We start from the raw sequence: 20,262 nt of genomic DNA, 5'->3' as shown, positions 1-20,262 counted from the left end.
GAATGGATGGGTGGATGAATGGATGGATAAATTAAAAAGGTTAATAGAAAGATAATTGAAAGATTTACAAATAAATCAATGGATTGATAGATGCATAGGATGGCTAAATGGATGGAAAAATTAACAAATGAATAAACACATTTATGAATAAATGTATGAACTGATGGGTGATGTGAATGGAAGCATGGAAATATAGACAGATGTGTAAATGGATGGATGGATGCATGACTGAATGAATGGATAGATGGATGGATGAATGGACGGTGTCAATAAAGACCTCACCTAGATTTCATGGCAAAGTTGCGTCCGAGGGCCAGATGTCGTATGGACTGACTCCGGCCGATGGACAATACAAGAGTCACCATGTCATTCTCAAAGCCTGTGGGTCAAACACAGAAATGCATTCATTTCAGGCCTTAGAGCTACTATACTTCATAACAGAGAGCTGGTGTTTTTCTAGTAGTAACATTTTCCAATATTGGACAAGATTTTACAAGATTCATGGCTTTTCATTAAAAGATCTGTTATCAGTGCCATCAAATCTGGATCCAGACTTCAATTACTTGCTCTCATAATAACATTATTAATATACATATTAATATCATCCTGCTGAACCATGGATATTTTACAGTAGTTAGATAGTTAGATCGTAGTAAGATAAATCGCTAATGTGTCTGTGTGTGTGTTTCTGTGTGTGTGTACTTCAGAGGCATAATAGCTCCCCAATGCCACAGTGAACCCTCCTCTGCACCTCTGTTCTGACAGATGAGTTTGGCCTTGTCTTTACATACAGCTGATCAGCAGACAGAACCAGAGTGTGTTGATTCACACTGTGAACCTCAAAACATTTGTGTCCTCTTTCGAAAGAAAATCAAGAACAACCCAAACAAGCCAATTCCCAACCCCTAAAACTGCTTTGTAACGGTCCTGGCCTCTTGCTAAAGCTATAGTATTTGTTAAGTACCACAGTCAATAAAACTACAGTCAATAAAAACAGAACCTTTCAGTTTTTTTTTTCACAAGCCCTCTGTTGAAGGAAAATTAGCATGTTAGGCAAAATAACAGGATTGTAAATTGGGTTGTAATACAGCATCTGAGCTTTTTTCTCCCCTAAACCAAACAATTGCCACCTACTTACTATTTAAATATCAAAGAATAACTTAAAACACTCAATGAATGCATATTGTGTGATATGGCTATATAAAGATAATGCACTCAAAAATTTAAAAAGATAATTGTTTTTCATTTTATTTTATACATTTTACATAACAGACAATAAAATACTCATAATAAACTGAAAAATAGCGCAAAGGCATGGTATTTTAACACTAAAGTGTGAAAGCTATGAATGCATTTAATTTTCTTTTACAGAAAAGCCCTGGGTCTAGCTATTCAGTGTAAGTTGAAAAAAATAAACATGTTTGTTAACGGCGCTGGCAACATCTGTCCTTTGAAGATTGCCATGGTCTAATATTAATCAGCACCACTACTTGATATTAGACGTCCTTGTTTTGTATGAAAATAGCTTGCATTTATGAAACTGTTATGAAAACTGTTATGAAACTGTGCTTAGGCTGGTACGCATTCAGCTGCGGAATTCCTGTTAAAGTGTTAAAATGTGTGATAAAGTAGCACTGCTCCCCCATGAGGCACCTGAGAATTCCAAGACAGCTTTTGCAGTATGATTAGTTCTTTTGTACATTCTCTTCCAGAATTGTTCACGGCTCAGTGTGCTAGATGAGGAAGGTGTCATGGGAGACACACAGACATAGAGGCATTATTCATGCCTCTGTCTCTCACCATAAACCTTTACTTCAGTCAGATATAATTAATCATCTCTGCATGCCTCTACTACTAGGGCTGTAAGTCTTTTTTGCCATAGTATAATACATTATATGTCCACATGTGGACCCTTCTAATGACCCTTCTATTCTATTGGCAGCACAGTAGCTGCATACACACATGTCTAGTCTAGTCTAGAGGAGTACTGCCAATAGAATAGATTTTTCTGGAGCATATAAACATGAACCTATTGTCGCCATGCCTATTGAGCTGTGGTCCAGAATCTAGCCAAAATCGTTCCCTGGACAGTAGAGACAGTTACTGTAACTAAACAGTGTACACTCTTTTTTAAAACCCTTGATTATGGAAAAAAACAAGAAATGATCAGGTGTCCCAATACTTTTGTCCATATAGTGTATGCTTGTTGATTTATGATTTATAAATAATCTGTAAACCAATAATAAACCAATACCCCCCCCCATTATTTAGTGCAACACTAGCCAGTGTGGCCATCTGCAAGCTGATGTAACAAAAATGGCAGTTAGCACGTCTGTCCAATTACACTGAGTTGGCGACACTTTGAAAAGATGTGGTTGGCTGGCTTGATGTGACTCTGAGAAAACATGTTAGCCTTTACCCTCCTAGTGGGTGGGAATTAGATATTGACTAAATTGGAAACAAATGGGAACAAAATTAACGGTGAATATTTATTAAGCTCTGACTGAATGGCTTCTATCATTTTTCACATTTTTATTGGCTACGCCCTTTTACGAAAAGTGACCTAGATATATGCTTACCTAATATACTTAAATACACTTCTCAGGTACAGACTCTTATTGCTTAATTTGACTTCTTACTTTTAATCGTTTTTCTTGTTGTATTTGATCCAAGTATTGTTAGTTGTATTGTTTTGTTATATTACCTTTTGTCTCATTCTGTATTAATTTACGCAAGTTTTATAATGGCTAGTTATTGCTATTTTTATTAACAGAACCTAATATATTGTATGGACACCAGTTTAAAATTATGATCCCAGCATCTGGAGCAAAAATCTAAAATTGGGAGAAAATGGGTAAAATCTAAACTTAAAAAAAAAAAAAAGAATCAAAATCATCAGAATCATTCGGATGCACTGATCAGAATTCCTATCTAATACTATATATATCAAAAACTGAGAGAGTGAGCAGGGGGGGTTGAGAGGGGACACATCCATGTAAAAGTAAAAGCAGGGGAATACAGAGGGGGATAAAAAAAGAAACAGAAAGAGGTAGTAAAAAAGATGTCCATGTGAGAGAATAGGGAAATGAAGAGACAAAAATAGAGTCTGTACCGTTGTCAGACAGATCCAGGCTCCCTATAGCCTTGGTCTCAAAGATGTGCTCCTGAATTACCTGAGCTCCACTGGACCTCAGCTGCACAAGTAAAACAAAACACACAATCCAAATAATTGCACCAACATGGCAGAACATAACTGTAGCATTTATACTGTATGTAGTGTGTGTGAATGTGAGTGTAAGGGTAGAAGCACAAACCTCACAGCTGCTGATGTCCAGCTCCAGCTCAGAGAGATGACTGTTAGTGGCCAGACCCTGGAGCAATAACCTGATAACACACATGCAAATATGCATAGTTCAAAATAGCTGATGGGCAAACATTACATTATGTCAAATTACAGTATTATAGTAATAATAAAAAGTGTATTTGATAAGCGCCTTTCAAGACACCCAAGGACACTGTACAAATAAAAACAGAAATAAAACATACACTAGAATGCAACACATTAAACACAATTAAAGCTCCGGACCAACCATAAGCCAGCTGGAAAAGATGGGTTTTGAAACCAGCTTTGAACATATTGGCTCATATTAGGAGGACACAGCCACGCTTCAATGAATGTAGTTTCAAGGCTAACAGAACACAACTGGAGCACTTTTCCACTGGACAGTGCAATACAGCACAGCAATGTTACTAATCCAAATCTAAAACTTAGGTTGGTAACCATGCAAAGCTTGAGCTAACAATAAATACAAACAGTGGCAACAATGGTGCAGCTTCAAAATGTATTTTACTGTTAGTCAGAATGTGCTCTTGTGTGAAAAGCCAAAAGTTCTGATTTTGGCTAGCTGGTATTTTTTAAATGCAAAGCTCCTCTTGGTCCTGGCTTACAGCTTATTCATGTTCAATCACTCACTCATGTTTAGCAGGCTGAAGATTCTTTACACTCTTAAATAAGAAGTCATTTAAGGGACTTTAGCTTCTACACACATGGACAAAATTGTTGGTACCCCCCGGTTAATGAAAGAAAAATTCACAATGGTAACAGAAATAACTTGAATCTGACAAAAGTAATAATAAATAAAAATGCTATGAAAATTAAACAATGAAAGTCAGACATTGCTTTTCAACCATGCTTCAACAGAATAATTGTAAAAAGTAAACTCATTAAACAGGCTTAGACAGAAATGATGGTACCCCTGAAAAGAATGTGGCCAAAGAGACGTTAAATCAAGGTGTGTCCACTAATTAGCATCACATGTGTCTACAATCTTGTAATCAGTCAGTGGGCCTATATATAGGGCTACAGGTAGTTACTGTGCTGACACAATGTTTAACAGATGCGCCCCCCCCCCCCCTTGAGTTTTAAAGGCTGTTCTATAGGGGGCAGTGGTAGCTCAGTGGTTAGAGCTCCGGGCTACTGATGACAGGGTTGTGGGTTCGATACCCGGGCTTGGCAAGCTACTATCTGTAATGGGAACTTACTAGTTAGTGAGAAAAAGGCCACAAAATATGAAAAATAAAAGCGATACAAGCTTTTCAAAGCAAAGTTTACAACCAGAAAAAAATAGACAACCAGCTATCTTACCGGAATAGAGTATGCTTTCATTTGAGTTTGACTGTTTCATTGCTCCACCAGTGTGCACAAACTAACCAAGCTGGTTGACCAGCATCACTATCATGACCCAGCTGGTTGACCAGCATGACTAAGGTGGTTGGCCTGTATAAATAGCATGTCCAAGCTGGTCGACCAGCATGACCAACCTGACTACTACTATGAGAAAGATCTAAAGTAACGCTATTGGAATTTCTATACAATTCTATAAAATTCTTATAAATTCTTATAAAATACACTCCTTTTTTTATAGTATCAAAGATTCATGGGTCATTGGTAAAGCAGCATTACAGTTTATGTTATTAAAGTGGAGTTACTATTAAATCCTGCTGTAAACCTCCAGTAAGATGACGATCTATTGTCACCTGGTATCTGGTAATCAATAGTATCTGTGGTCAACAGTATCTAAATCAGCAACTCTGAACAAAATCTATAAACAATGAACTGAAGTACTGCCAGTTATAGTTATAGTAGTTATAGTAATCCTGATACATCTGGTACCTGAGGGCTTCTGGAGGTAGTTTAGTGTTGGCCAGTCCAACGTACTTCAGCTCCATGCTTTTAGTAAAGAACTCTCTCACACTGCGTGTCACCTCCCGAACCTTCCTACAACACACACAGTACACTTAGATCTCTGTCTATATTCATAACAAGTTTACAAACCAAGGGCTAGGCTCCTGAGCTAGAATCAGTTTTTGTGGCAGTTGAAAACAAGGCCAGTTTTTTCAAACGGTGCTGAACTTACCTATGGGAGAAGATGTTTCTGGAGAGATTGAGGTAGGATAGACTAGTGTAGCAGCAATAACAGAGAGAGACAAAGAGCTAGAGGGAGAGAGAAAGAGATAGAGAGAACAATAGACACCCTTTCTGGTAAAATGGGAAGGCAGCTATTTTGCTGACAAACAATTAAAAAACAGCGGAATTGGATTTATTTTTGGAAAAGTTAAAACTCCTCTTTTAATTGCATAGCTGATTACACTGTCTAGTGTACATGACACACAGTACACTGTTCAAATAATAAGACATATGAGTGTGGTGCAGACAGCTGGTCACTCACAGAATCTAGAGGACAATCAGTGGAGCTGAGGTCCAGATGCGTTACAGCATTGGGAGAGGACAAGAATTTGAAAAAGCCCTGGAAGAGAGAGAAAGCAGTCTAGTTCACAAAATAGTTTGTCTGTCTGTCTGTCTGTCTGTCTATCTATTTCTGTCTCTTACCGAGGCATCCTCTGAAGCCAGGCATCCTGCATTTCCACTCAGGTCCAGGTGGGTCAGTGAGGTGGAGAGAGATTTGGTCTGAAGGAGCATATGAGCTACACCGCCCAATCCTAAAGACAAAAAAAGAAGGACAGTAAGAGAAGACAAGTAGATAGGAAAAGAATGACTAAAAAATGGGAACTAAATTGGAAACTAGAACAGTGGTCAGCAGGAGATTTTACTTAATAGCAGTCCAACATGACCAACCAGATCAATTACTGTTTGTGGTAGAAATTATATTATTACATGGCAAATAATTTACCAGTAGGTGTAGCAGAGTCATAGAAAACCAACAGACCCAACATTCATGGTATGCATGCTCTTGAGTCTGTATAATTAAATAAATCATTGAAAGGGGCGTGTTCATGTGTTGTAAAAAAAATAAATAATGTGCAGTGTGGAGTTCAGTTAGTGCGGTCACTCATTCAGTGACAAAAACAGGTGTCAATCAGGTGGCCCTTATTTAAGGATGAAGCCAACACATGTACATGCATTTCCCTCTGAAAACCTGTAAAAGACACTCTGATTAAAATGTTGATTAAAGAGGGGAAAACAGAAAATTATCAAATGACCTTTAATTCAAGTCGCAGTACACTCTGAGGACAGTGAAACATGGTGGTGCAGGCATCATGATATTGGGATGTGTCTCTTTCAGTGGTGTCAGGCCTATTTATCACATACTAAGGATCATGGATCAGTTTGCATATATCACAATACTTGAAGAGGTCATGTTGCCTTATGCAGAGGAGGAAATGCCCTTTCAACAAGACAACGACCCCAAACACACCAGCAAGCGAGCAGCATCTTGTTACCAGACCAACAAAATTAAAGTTATGGAGTGGCCAGCCCAATCCCCAGACCTCAATCTGATAGAAATTCTGTGGGGTGACATCAAAAATACTGTTGGAAAATGCAGAGGAACTGTGGAAAGTTGAAAAATCATCCTGGGCTGGAATACCTGTTCACAGGTGGCAGAAATTGGTGAACTCTATGCAACACAGATGTGAAGCAGTTCTCAGAAACAGTGATTATACAACTAAATATTAGTTTAGTGATTCACAGGAATGCTAAATCCTAAAAACCTTTCAGTTTATACCGCAAATATTTGAGTTTTCTAGACACTACTTTTTTTTTAAACAGCCAAATTAATTATTAATTGTTATTAATTTCTGTAAAGTAATAAAAAATCATACATTCTTCATTATGTTTTGATTTAGAATATAATGAGCTTTACCCGTACACACACTGCTATTATTTGAACACAACTGTATATATATGACACATGTATAGTAGTCTGTCACTTTACTGAAAAAAAAAATCTGAAGTACCTTTTGAGGAGAGCGAGATCTTGGAGAGATAAAGCCGACTGAGACTACGTGGCAGTTGTGACAAACTCTGACTGAGTGATATTACACCTACAGAGAGAAAATAGAGAAACAGAGATAATTATATGTGCCCGACTCCAAAACATTTGTGACCAGTTTCAGTTTTTGCATTCAGACAAAACTGCACGCACACCTTTGTCCTCTATAGGGTTGGCAGACAGGTTGATGACATGGAGTGCTGAGGCTGGCTGTTCACGAAGAGCACTGGCAATTTTTATAGCGAAATCCCTACAGTACAATTCAGAGAGAGAGAGAGAGAGAGATAGAGAGAGAGAGAGAGACAGAGAGAGAGAGAGAGATTAAATATCCTGCATAAAGCAGAAATGCCAGAGTAGAACAAAGAAAGCATAACTTCTGGCTAGAACAGGAACATAAAAGCATTGTAATGTTCTTTTAAACAGAAACATTCAGGGATCAAATCCTAAGTGATGATGAGATTTAAAATCCACAGAGAAAAGGATAAGATACATTTAATTAATCATGTTTGTGTAATGAATCTTGTCATGATGCCTTTCAGCTTTAATTGTCATCTTCAGGCTAAGTGGCTGCTGTAGCTGAGGAAGGGATTACACTCACGCTTTGAGTCCCCCTGCCTCCAGGTGCAACTCTTGCAGAGCTGTGGACCGGTTAATGAGGTAGATCACTTGCTCCTGCACATCTAGTGTCTATACACACATGGAAAAAGGAGAAAATGCCTGATTACTCAGTGAGTAAATGTGTGCACTGATTGATTTTAGAAAAGAAGCCCTTTTGGAGCATTTTTATTGGTCCATTTATCATACAATTTTGACACAATATTGAGATCAACTGATCAAAAGGTTTTTGCATGACAGTGGCATTAGCACCACTGACTGGAGAAGTAAAAAACACTGACTATCTTCATCTACAGTGGCATCTGTCAAAGGGTGGATATATTAAAAAATTGGGTTTTCTTGTATGCAGTGGTCAGTAAAAAAAACCTGTGAACAGGCAAAAAGATCATAGGCACCTAAGATTTAGTGATGTGGTCCATGGAGGCCCCATCTCACAACCACAGGACACCTTCAGAGGTCTTGAAGAGTCCATGAAGGCATGAAGACTACCTACTCAATATTAATCAGGTTGTACAAATGTTATGGCTGATCGGTGTGTATCATATTACTTTAAAGAAAAACTACTTTATACAAATATTCAACATATAAATATAGTTAATAAGCCACACTTTTGGTGTCCAATGTTTGCTTGTGTCTAAGCATGTCGTGAAGAAGTGGTGGAAGCTTATGTACACCAATTTGCATAATGCAGCTAATCAGTGCGAATTCCTAAATCATCACACATTTCAAGTTCAGCCACTGCACATGTCATGACTGATTGACTACATCTGATTTCACACTTTCACTCACTTCTCACTATCATTTTACAATCAGGAGGGTATTTACAAAACCAGATACACTATACATCCAAATGTAATGGACACCACTTTTAGTGAATGCATTTAGCAACTTTAACTTGCACCCACTGCTGACCCAGGTGTGCAAATGCACATATATAGCTTGTCTATTTCAGCTTGTCTGGAGAAGATAAACATGAACCAACTGGGACTATGCCTAACGCAAAGAATAGGCTAGAGGCCCCCCAGCGTCGAGATGTGGAGCAGTGGAACTGTGGAATGAAGGGATTCCATCCAATACTTTTGGGATCAGCTGGGGAGTTCAGGTGGTGATCATCAAACATCACTGAATGCAAACAAATCCCCAAAGCAATGAGACAAAATCTAGTAGCAAGCCTTGGACAGTAGAGACAGTTACTCCAAAAAGCAAGAAAAAAGAATGAGCAGGTGTCTCAATACTTTGGCCAGGAGTCTAGTCAGTCCTCACTCTAAGCCTTAAGTTAGCCGGCTAACTGGCAATCCCGCTTGTGGCTGAAAGCCTGGCCCCGGTGTAGTATAAATATTTACCTACAAAAAAATCTCCCTCTCACACAGAACAGAAATGTTCTCTTGACTTTGTAAAAAAATATATAATCTTGTCTTGCTCGCCCCTGCCGTCAAGCAAAGGAAAACAAGACAGACTTGGCCAAAGGCCCAATGCTGACCTTTCAATACTGGTGAAGAAAAGCAGGCATGAAGCCCAATAGAGCTGATAAAGAACTAGAGAGAATCTGACAGTTTGTGTGTGTGTGTTCTCAGACATACACACACATACAGAGGTGGAAAAAATACTGATTGCTATCTCTTTGACCTACAAACTAGCAAACAACTGAGAGTACAATGATGTGAAAGACGAATTAGGCTGTGGCACTATGACTGTGAGGTCAATACACACAATACTCTCTGCATGCAGCATGTAGCACTCATCACACAGCAGCATGCACTCAATAAGAATGCAAAGAATTCTGAATATGAATGCTCATGTAAATGAACAACTACCCCATGCGGTTCTACCATCCAGATCCCACCCCTTATTCCACACTACCCTGATTAAGCGAAACTATTTAAGAGAAAAAGTGCAAACCTACACCAGCTGCAGTTTCTGATAGTGAGTTTTACATCTTTTAACGCTGAAACGTCTGTGCTACAGTCATTTGGGATTATACAAGCACTATAGCTACAAAGAGAAGAATATTTTACTGAGCATTGTAGCTGTGAAGAAACAAGCTCAAATTCAAATGCAGAATCAGAGAATTGGTGCTGGCTTCCCAGGATTTTGTGGTAGCAACAGATATTGTAGTTCATTTTTGGAGAAACCCTAATAAAACTGCACTGTCAATTAATCCAACTGAAACACAGACTTTGTGTTAAATATAGACATTATATGACACTTATACAGTGGTAAGAAAAAGATTGGGCACCCCGATCATTTTGATGATAATGAATGTTTTTTTACTTTACCAGCTAAGGTCATGGCTGATCGGTATAGATTTCATTCAGCATGTTTAAAAGCACTGGCCCAGGACTAGCACCAATAACGCAGAAATCTAAGGTTATGGCAATTGTCTATTAATATAGCAACACCAATTACTCAATGTTGGAGACATCCAAGTAAAGATTTATATTTTTACTGCGACAACACAGTCCTAACAGCAAAAGTAAATAAATACATGAAAGCCTGTTATCATCCTAAAACAAACCAACTAATCTAATATAGATATCTAATGTAGACCTAATATCTAATATAGTCCTAAAGTAAAGCAGGAAGTGGACTGTGTGACATTAGTCTTACCAACACTAGATTAACCTGTTTATGCTGCTCTACCTGGGTGTCTGTTTGCTAGTGTGGCTAATCCAAAACAACACAAAATGACATTAACATTAGCTAATTTAGAAGACAGTAAACCAGTAGGTTTATTTGTCAATGACAGATTTTATCTTAGCAGGTAGGCTTATATCACCACCTCATTTTCTGGCACATCAAATTGATTTGATTTAGAGGAAAAATCATTTGATACAGGGTGAAGCAACGCCACTCAACATCCTAACTCACCAATGTGCCATGTTGACCTGTTAGTTCTGCAGCTATAGTTTCCATTTTTTTTATTGAAGGACTGAAAACGTACTTTATAGTGTGTTTTAAAATGACAAAACCTCTAAACCTCACACTGCTTTTCTAACAGATACAAGTGACTGATTTCCTATTAAAGCATAAGACATACCAATTTGAAATCCTTGCTGCAGATTTTCGTGAACCACTGGTTGAAGGAAAGAGCACCAACAGCCAACGCCAAATCTCTGAATGAGAGGAAGACACAATGCTGAATGAATTCTTTACCCAAGAAAATAAAAACACTAGGAAAGTCATTTTAATGAAATCAAAACAAAGACCGTAGCAAGCATTAAAAACACCTACCTGCTTTCTAAATGACTGAAGTCCACAAGGTTGAAATCTCGGCAATTCTGAACATGGTAAATATTATCCACGTCCTACACAACGATAGTAAGAGCTGTCAAAAACAAATCTTCACAGGGCAATTTAAATCTATCTGTAATCTGTATCTGTATCTCTAAATAAAGTGAGGAGTAGTGGAGATCTCTGACCCACTGGACTTCCTCGCGACATGGGAACTCGTTGTAATCACACAGCGCTGCATAGGTGTCTGAAAACCCCCCTATAGTAACCCCCCAAGAAGAAAGAAGACAGTTAGGGAATCTAGAACATTGCAGAACATTTTAGCCACATAAGGAGCAAACAATTAAGTTGCCATATTTGGTGTCATGTTCTTAAATAAACATGGTGTTGTATTGTTCCTGGCACTGTCTGACATTCTGGAACTCCCTTTCATAGGTGAATAATCTACAAACAAATGTATAAGATATTGTTACTTACAAAAACACTGTTACTAATATTTAGCCATATGACTGTGTATTTTATAGGACACTTTGACATCTAGTGTCAGGAACCAAGCCTATTTGAGATTGAACTCAGGATGGTTCTGAGACCAGTGTATGATGAATTTTAATTTACACATTCACATTATGCTTTTCAATTGATTTTCAAGAGATTGACACTGCTTGTTAGCAGCAGTAGCCTTAAAGCTCCAGTGCAAAACTAAAGAAGCAAACCTCAGAAATCAAGCATGTCATGGCTGATTGAATACTATTGTGGTAAATTTGAGTTTTTGCCAAACTACTGCTTTAAATGGTCATTTGAGGTTGTCCCAAACAACCCATAAACCAGAGAGCTGAAAACACTTGCAATACAAAGCATGGTATTGTCATCAAATGGCCTGTTAGATCTGGTTAATATATGAGTTTTGCACTTTGCACTATTTATTTATATTTAGCTCATTTATATGTAGCACACTGTTTCTATGCATTACACTTTAAATCTTAATTCTGCAATTTCAGGAAGGTGAAGTATGGTGCTGCTGACCACATGGTCCATGAGATCCATTTAGCTGCTCCTCAATTTTGGAGGTGAGAGACCACAACCTCTCCTGGAGCTCTGGAGGGACCTTCTTCAACAGCTTCCTAGAACAAGAAACAAAGAAGAAAAAAATGGTTGAGGGAGGGTTGGCCAGTTTCAGTATGAGTCACCAACCACTGTTTATTAATATGCCTCAGTTCCATTGCCATGGTTGTTTCTTAAAGAAACTCCCCCTCTAAACGCTGTTTTCAACTTTTCCAGCCATTACTCAGCCTGGGTACTCAATGAGGAAACAAAGGCCACTTGCCTTTAAGCTGTTATTCAGTCTTATTAATGTCCAGCAGTACGCTTGACAGATACTGGCTGCCTTTTAAAGGTCAATGTGGAGGAAGTGTTAAACTGTGGTCTATAACACATATCCTCTAAAACACAGCAGCTCTCCTTTTATTTCTGTGAACTAAATGCTTGCTGGTTGAAATACAACTACAACAAATGGAATTGGTATAGAACCTTTACATTAAGTGGAGTGTATGTTAAGGTTCTTCACAAAAAAGCAACTATCAATTGAAAGATTTTTTAGGTAACCTAGAAGTGGTTCTTCAGTAGTAGTGATTCCAAACCCTGCCCTACAAATTTTATGTTTCCCCTGCTTTGACACACTCACTTCAACTCAGTAAGCACTTCCAATGTGTTATATAGCATCCATTGTTTTATAGCATCATTCTTTATGGCATTTTTATTAAGAGAGCCTCCTGCCTATATCCAACTCTGCAGTATTTTACAGGATACTGTGGCACACTTTTAACTACTGTAATAGATCTTTCAGACAAAGATTAACTGACAGTGATTCTCCCAAATCACTTCTCTGAGGTTTGAGCTGTGATAAAGTCATAAGACAATAATAGTTTTTTCAAGACCAGGGAATCCCAAATTTGCTTAGCACCTGAACTGCATACACTACACTACAATTGCGTGTCTGAGCTGTGATAGGCTGGTCACTTACCCTGGGGACGAATCAGGAAATATTTTCTTGAGTGAAGCTGTCACATGACTGACCATGGCCTCCAGTTCTTCCACTGATCGCAACGTGAGAGAATAAATCTGCCTATCCGTTTCAATAGTCACCTGGTACAAGCATTTATATATATATTTATATACATACACACATACATACCCCGCCCACACACACACACACAGAGGAAGAAAGACTGTGAGAACATACCCACTTGCATTTTTTCTCTATAGTAGTAATCAGTGAAGTGGAGCTCACAAATAAAGCAACAGAGTAAAGCAGATTAAAGAGATATTTCCTTAATGAGAGCAACCAAGAGGATCACACACGTCCTTCCGCAACCTGAGACAACATCACACTGACACACCACAAACCACCACACACTCAGTTCCTCCCAACACCCTCGTATATTTACTTGGAAAAGGATATGCCACATTTTGTTATAGGCGATTTGCTTATTACAGACTAGCCTGCATTTCTCAACTAGCCTCTCAGTTCTCGACACATTCACTCAAAAAAATCTTTAGAAATGGGTAAACTAAACAGACAACCAAACAAACTGGCTTGCATGAATGTCCAAGTGTCCATCCACAATCAGTTGCCAGTTAGAAAACCTCACATGTACTTTCTTTGACTCCTCGTAATAATGATGTTGCAATACGTTCAGCTGTTCTCAACCCTGTATGTAGACCCACACCACAGTTCTTTGCTCTCATAACCACTTCAATATCATAATTTATTATATTTAAGATTGTAGACACTAAAATAGAACCCTGGGGGACACCAAATAAGATAAACTAAAGGGTTATCAAGTAATGTATCATAGTTTAGGAATAATAACTGAATACTGATATATATAGGGTTCTATTTTTTTCTTTTAAAGACTTCTATTCTATAGACTTCTATTATAACCTTACAAAAATCCAGGACTCTAAACATTTGACTGATTTATAATTTTGCTTTAAACAGAAAACAGCTGCATAGATGTGTCTTGGGGGAGAGTGCATGGAAAAATATTTTTAAGTAATTTTTAAGTAATAAGAAAAAGAAAAAAAAGAAACCACTTTCAGGGAGCCAGGAGATCATTGTGCTCAGAAAATACAACTGTAAGTTTTTTGTTTTTCCTTGCATGTTTCCTCCATGTGTCCAGTGTTTATGTTTTTTACGTTTGCCATGTGCGTTCTTATTGTTCTATGTTCTTTGTTTTTGTCTAGTCCGCACCCTGACCCACACCCTGATCCTCAGTGGTTAGATAAAATATTGGGAATGCCTGGTGTCAAGTCATGTCTATGTAAATTTGTAGTAATACCAATGTATAAAACAAAGCATAAGATAAGCAAACTTATGGACACAAATACCACCATGCCACTCCTGGTATAAAACCAACATTACCAGTAGCACTGTACTGAATTAGATGAAATGAAATAAAATCCATATTCTCAGTTTGAACTGTGCATGATCTCTGCCCAATCACAATACACTAAACAGTCATTAAAGGATATTAAATACCTACTAAAGTGTACTTGGCCTATGATTTTCATACATGAAAAAAGGTATGTAGAAAAGTACTAGTGCTGATACTTTGCGTAACAGGTCCCTCAGATGAAATCCTCACACAAATTGCAGGGATTGACACAGGTTTAGGGTGTGACCATTTTTTAGACACACTATATGTTTGTGTGCTGTACTAAATAATACATTCAGAGCTCATGTTGCCAGTGTGAAGAGTCCTTGTCTTAGTCAGGATTTGAATTTTAAAATCCTTATTTAACAGATGCTGCTAGTAGAAAATGACTAGTAGAGACTCATTCAATAGATATTTCTGACCTATAAAACGCTGTATAAACATCTCAATTGGAAGATTTAATATTATGTGTTTCGCAACATATTGTGCTCGCTGTGAGGAGTGACATGAAAACTAGATTGTGAGCGACAGGATGGAAATATGAGTAATTTCACGCTTTCACAGATTAATAGATATACTGGAAAGAGGATGTATAAAAATAATCAGCACAGTCCCAGAGAATGGACTCACCACATTTTAAACTTTCACAACAAATGGTGGTTTAACAGATTCTCTACCTTTACAGTTAGTACCAGTTAGAACCATGGTGGGAATTAAGTTCACATGACACACATGATACAGTATTGTAAAAGAGAGAGAAACTAGAAGCTTACCTGCTCAGGACTCCCCATGCAGATGGCATAAATTTCCAGATAGCTAAAGGAACTTTCCACCTGCAGCAAGACATTCTACATTGGTCAGTGGCACACATACAGTCACATACACCGAATAAGATATGGTGACTCATGAGTTAATGTGTGACAGAGAGAAGGAGGGGGAGAGGAACAAGACCTCTTCATGAAACTCAAACACAGAAGCTGGACTTGGAGTCCGCTGTCCTTGGCCATGGTCACCTAAACACGAAGGGCCTGCTGCTACTTTTCAAAACCATTCCATTCATTCCCTTCCACCAGGCCATATCCACAGTGTCATATAACACAGTGGACCTGAGCAGCTGCTCAAACTGATGAAGCTTTTGGTGGAGTGTAAAAATTGACACAAACTATTGAAAATGACTCATTACACTTAAAACTCGGGTACAAGCAATTCTGAGTAATGTAACGTTCTTTCATTTTTTTTGTAACTATACAAACAAAATCTTGGACTTTTTCTACAATAACTAAACACTTTATTAGGAAAGATTGTCGGCAGGACAGTCTCTAGAGTTTACTCAGAATGGTGCGATAAAGAACAAGCATTAAGTAAGCAGCAGTTCTGCAGACGGAAAGTCCTAGTTAATGTGACAGGTCAATGGAGAATGGCCAGACTGGTTGGAGCTGACAAAAAGGCTACAGTAACTCAGATAACCGCTTTGGACAACTGTGGTGAGCAGAAAAGCATCTCAGAACGTGAGGAACCTTGAGACAGAGCTACAACAGCAGAAGACCACGTCTGATTCCAATTCTGTAAGCCAAATACAGAAAGGTGAGGCACCTACTTGGTCACTGGATCTAAATCAATAAAAGAACTGAATGTGCACAGTTGAGTGTATATTTACCATCACTGTCCCTTTTATCACAAACGTCTCCCTTGTACTTCAACTTACTAGTCACTTTAGTTCAATCCACCTACTACCTACCTTTCACTATTCAGTAAAGGGGGGGGGGCTGGCTATTGTGTGAGAAATACCTGCTTCATAGCTCCAGTTGTGCAACTGTAGCCCATGTGTTCCTGTACAAAATGTGTATTAGCCATCCTTTAGCCCTTCATCAACAATCAGCTTCTGACCACAGATAAACTTTTAGTTAGCAGCAGGCACAGTTTGTCAGCTACCCTCAACTGTCCCCATCATTGGTTCATCACGAGACTGCTTTGTATTAGATACTTATTGAGGGTTGTCACATGCAAATAGTACCTGGGAGGTTGAGAGGTTAACAACGGATATAACCTGATATAGACTAGATCAGTATCTTCACCCCACCATGTTCTGCAATGAATTACTAACCAAAACCCAGTGCTGTAAACTTCTTACCACAACTGTACAATGATACACTTGATGAACAAAAGTACTGGGACACTTGCTCATTCCTTGCTTCTTCTGAAATCAAGGGTATTAAAAAGAGTTTATCCTGATTATGTTTGAGTAACTGTCTCCACTGTCCAGGGAAGGCTTTCTTTTGGAGCACTGCTGTGAGGATTGGATTGCATTCAGCGCAAAGAGCGTTAGCGAGGTCACTCCCCAACTCATTCCAAAAGTATTGGATGGAGCACCATTATTCCAGAGATCACAGTTCCACTGCTTCACAGCTCAATGCTGGGGGGGCTTTATACTAGACTAGACAAGCTGTGTGAGTGTATTTGCACACCTGCGTCAGCAATGGGTGCAACTTAAAGTAGCTGAATGCATTCACTAGAAGGGGTGTCCACAAACATTTGGACATATAGCTTTTCAGACAGACTCTAACTGCACTATTTAGCCTCTAAACTTTGAGCTTTTGATGGCAAACGTAAGATTTGCATTTTGTATTTTATCATATCATACAAAAACAAATATATTATAATACACAATGACAAGTTTGCAGTATGAATAAAGTATAATAATAACATGTTTAGCTGTAATGATTTTTCATCATCTTCTCAAGAACCTCATAAACCACCTGCCTGCATTCCACTGGAATACTGTGACTAACAGTGACTGTCCAGACTTCAAATTTTGATCAGATGAAGAAAGGCCTTGTGTACTTTTTCTAATATTTGGCTGCTTTTCCAGGTAAATACTTTATAATACTATTTAGAGATCTACTGATTTGCAGAGTTTAGGTCCAATAATGATCTGCATCATTTCAGAAGTTTCTTAAGGCTTTGGTTGGATCCGGTGTGAGTGTGTCTCAAAGGCACTTTTATACCTAGCGCCTAAATGTCTCTTGGCTTGTACATCTGGATGTGGCTGATGTAACCAGAGTGCAAACTTGGAAAAGAACCACATAACTTTAAGCTTCTTTCAAGACAGGCCTTTAGATTAGGATTGGTAGTGAAGTTCAAGGAGGTAAACGTCCAGCAGCAGGTTAAGATACTTCTGCGGTTGACACTACAGTGGTTCAGCACCAGAAATACTGACACACTATAAAAGCCCTGTCCCAGTTGGCGCCCTTGTATTCTTATTTCAAAATGGTGCAGTGTGTCACAAGAGCATTGTAGGGTGGTATATTGCTTACAGCGTAATTAAAAAAAGATGACAATATCTCCAAATGAGGATGGTGTTTTAAAATTACGACATGTCTGATGTGTCAAATGTCTGTCCTGTGTCTATCTAGTACATGGCTAAAACAGTTCATTCATTCATGTGCAAGAGAGTCACAAGGTGGGGGCACAATCTCACTGGTGATGTCATGCTCTGAAACATGGGTAGGGAAAAAACAGGCCCACAGTAGTTGCGAGTTTAGCAACTTGCTTATTCAAGTGAAAGGGAAAGCAAGTAAACTGGGATGAACCAGTCTACTAAGCCTGAAAACAGCTGAAATCACCCAGAGCATTAATTTCGACTTTTTGCTCTCAGACCTGAAGCTTTATTTTTTAAATGTGTGTGATTTGAACCTCAGTTAGCTGGAACACAGTCTGTGCTGTGGTGTTTAGCCTGCTAGTCCAAACACAACAGAACCAGTCTCACTTTGCCTTTCTGTCACTCCAACACCAGTCGCTTAACTTCACCCCTCTCAGACCAGAGTTTTTATCATCAATAGTTGTGTCAGTTAGTCTACAGCAGCTGGGCTAAGCTGTCTCTGAGTCTCTGTGTATCTGTAGCCGATTGCTAAGCAAAAACAAGCTTGAGAGTGGGCTACAGAATCAACACCACAAAAAAACTTATTTTTTAGCTTTCTGTCCTTTCAACAGCAGTCGCTCAATCTGAGTCATTCTCGTCTAAACCGTTATAAATGGCATTTTAGTCAGATAGAACCGCAAGTGTTCTGTGGTGAACATGTATTGAGAGCCTGTAAACCTGTGAGCAAACTGAACTTTGTATTCGATCGTTCTGTCAGTTTTAAAATAATGCTTACGCTACTCCCCACCACTGGTAATATTGTATATCATGGTAATACTTTGAGACGGTATGATGGTATGGAAAACGTGGAGACCGTCCAACCCTACTTAGGAGCATGCTTTTAAACTCTAGTGCCCTTAGAGGCCTCTGAATGGTGTCTGGTGTTACCAAAGTGTGGACTTGGAGGAAGACTGCATGGCTTTGGGCTCAGTTTGGTACAGGTCAAAAGGCGGCTCCCCTGCTTCCTTACTGCATAACCTCAAAAGTCGTCTACCTGATGTAATTAGTAGAGTTTTGTACTTAATTCTCAGGGTTGTTGTGAAGATCTCACGCACCTTCACTGGCTGCTTGCTGTGGAACATATGTGCTCTCCACTGAGTCATTACCTGTTAGAGCAAGAAGGACACAACACAATAGTAAGACACAGGCAGCTATGACAGGGAGCGTGTAAGCAGAGCTCCACCTGGTGGTTGATTTGAGAAAGTTTAGCTGAACAACTGTTAATTGACAAGAAGCTGTTTGCTAATCTCAGTTTCCTGGCAAATCTGTACTGGTGATACACTGGTGAGATACTAATAGTTATTAAGCCAGTAGGATAAAGAGCTGTTAACCCTTCTCATACAGCATGTTTACAAAGAGATTTTCACAAGCGTTTCCTATGATTCACCTAGGTCACAGCAATGCCGAAAAGAACGAAACTTCTACCAGCAAAATCCAAAACCACAACCAATGTCTGTAAAGGTTCCCAGAGCTATGGGACATGGCGGTTTGCAACTGCATCTGTAACAATCGTTAACTGATAATCTTGTAGAGAGACAATTGGAAAGTACTATGGTTAAAGGCTGAGCTGAAGGTCGACTTACGAGGAACCTGCTTTCTGACCGGTCCCTTGACTGGTTGAGTTGCACAACTGTCATAAACAGGATCCTTTGGGGCTTCAACAGCTGAACAATGGCATCTAAGTGTACACAAAAACACACACATACACAAATACATTCACACATATTTAAACAAGTAAACATTGGGTGAACCACCAATAGCTAGCGGAAAAAAAGCCTGGTTCAGGCGTTGCATCATCAAAGATTTTATGGCCAAGATTTTGTCTCCAGTGCTTTAGTACCTCATCAACTCTACTACTTTACTTAAGAGCAAAGAAAGCAGCAATAAACTCCATACCTTTGAGACAGAAGGGAACCTCTGCCTGGGAAGCCATCGTACCTACTGTGCTCCGTCTACGGCAACAGGGTGCAAGAGAGGCCAACGTTGGCAGATTCTACAAAGTGCAGGTGAAACACACATACACACATCCTGCAGCATTATGATTCACGCTCATGGTAAGAAACCACAGGTTCTGAGACAGGATGTGACACCTAAAGGCCTATATTACACACCACTGCTTCTTGCACAAGTACTTCAAATACGCTTTTACCCTGCTAACTTACACTGCAAACTTTCTGCATAAATGCTTAATTTTGTAAACCTCCTTAAACCATCGTTACAATAAGACTCTCGTTACAGCTGGTCTCAAATTTCAATAATTCATAATTGTAAT

At 38.9% G+C, this 20,262-nt stretch overlaps 1 protein-coding gene across 5 annotated transcripts in view; it reads right to left on the bottom strand.

The window, feature by feature from the left end:
- carmil2 (capping protein regulator and myosin 1 linker 2) overlaps positions 1 to 19,960 on the bottom strand; it is a 59,911-nt gene extending 39,951 nt beyond the window's left edge. The window contains exons 1-19 of one of the 5 annotated variants that reach the window (XM_072694526.1): positions 19,887 to 19,960; positions 19,574 to 19,668; positions 19,046 to 19,096; positions 15,346 to 15,405; positions 13,159 to 13,280; positions 12,162 to 12,259; positions 11,327 to 11,397; positions 11,139 to 11,212; positions 10,945 to 11,020; positions 7,891 to 7,979; positions 7,448 to 7,542; positions 7,258 to 7,344; positions 5,891 to 6,000; positions 5,730 to 5,807; positions 5,418 to 5,494; positions 5,174 to 5,278; positions 3,315 to 3,384; positions 3,113 to 3,194; positions 283 to 379 (exon numbers count right to left, since the gene is read on the bottom strand). In XM_072694526.1, the coding sequence (XP_072550627.1) occupies positions 283 to 379; positions 3,113 to 3,194; positions 3,315 to 3,384; positions 5,174 to 5,278; positions 5,418 to 5,494; positions 5,730 to 5,807; positions 5,891 to 6,000; positions 7,258 to 7,344; positions 7,448 to 7,542; positions 7,891 to 7,979; positions 10,945 to 11,020; positions 11,139 to 11,212; positions 11,327 to 11,397; positions 12,162 to 12,259; positions 13,159 to 13,280; positions 15,346 to 15,405; positions 19,046 to 19,096; positions 19,574 to 19,668; positions 19,887 to 19,923 (1,574 nt within the window). In that variant the 5' untranslated portion in view covers positions 19,924 to 19,960. Of the gene's footprint in view, positions 1 to 282; positions 380 to 3,112; positions 3,195 to 3,314; positions 3,385 to 5,173; positions 5,279 to 5,417; positions 5,495 to 5,729; positions 5,808 to 5,890; positions 6,001 to 6,501; positions 6,568 to 7,257; positions 7,345 to 7,447; positions 7,543 to 7,890; positions 7,980 to 10,944; positions 11,021 to 11,138; positions 11,213 to 11,326; positions 11,398 to 12,161; positions 12,260 to 13,158; positions 13,281 to 15,345; positions 15,767 to 19,045; positions 19,097 to 19,573; positions 19,669 to 19,886 lie in introns of those variants that run through there. The other 4 variants (XM_072694525.1, XM_072694528.1, XM_072694527.1 and 1 more) reach the window with 4 other exon arrangements.
- Between the last annotated feature and the right edge of the window lie 302 nt (positions 19,961 to 20,262).

The sequence above is a fragment of the Salminus brasiliensis genome, chromosome 13 (assembly GCF_030463535.1).
Source record: "Salminus brasiliensis chromosome 13, fSalBra1.hap2, whole genome shotgun sequence".
Taxonomy (NCBI): domain Eukaryota; kingdom Metazoa; phylum Chordata; class Actinopteri; order Characiformes; family Bryconidae; genus Salminus; species Salminus brasiliensis.
The sequence above is the reverse complement of the archived record's forward strand: the minus strand, read 5'-3'. Positions and strand labels throughout refer to the sequence as shown.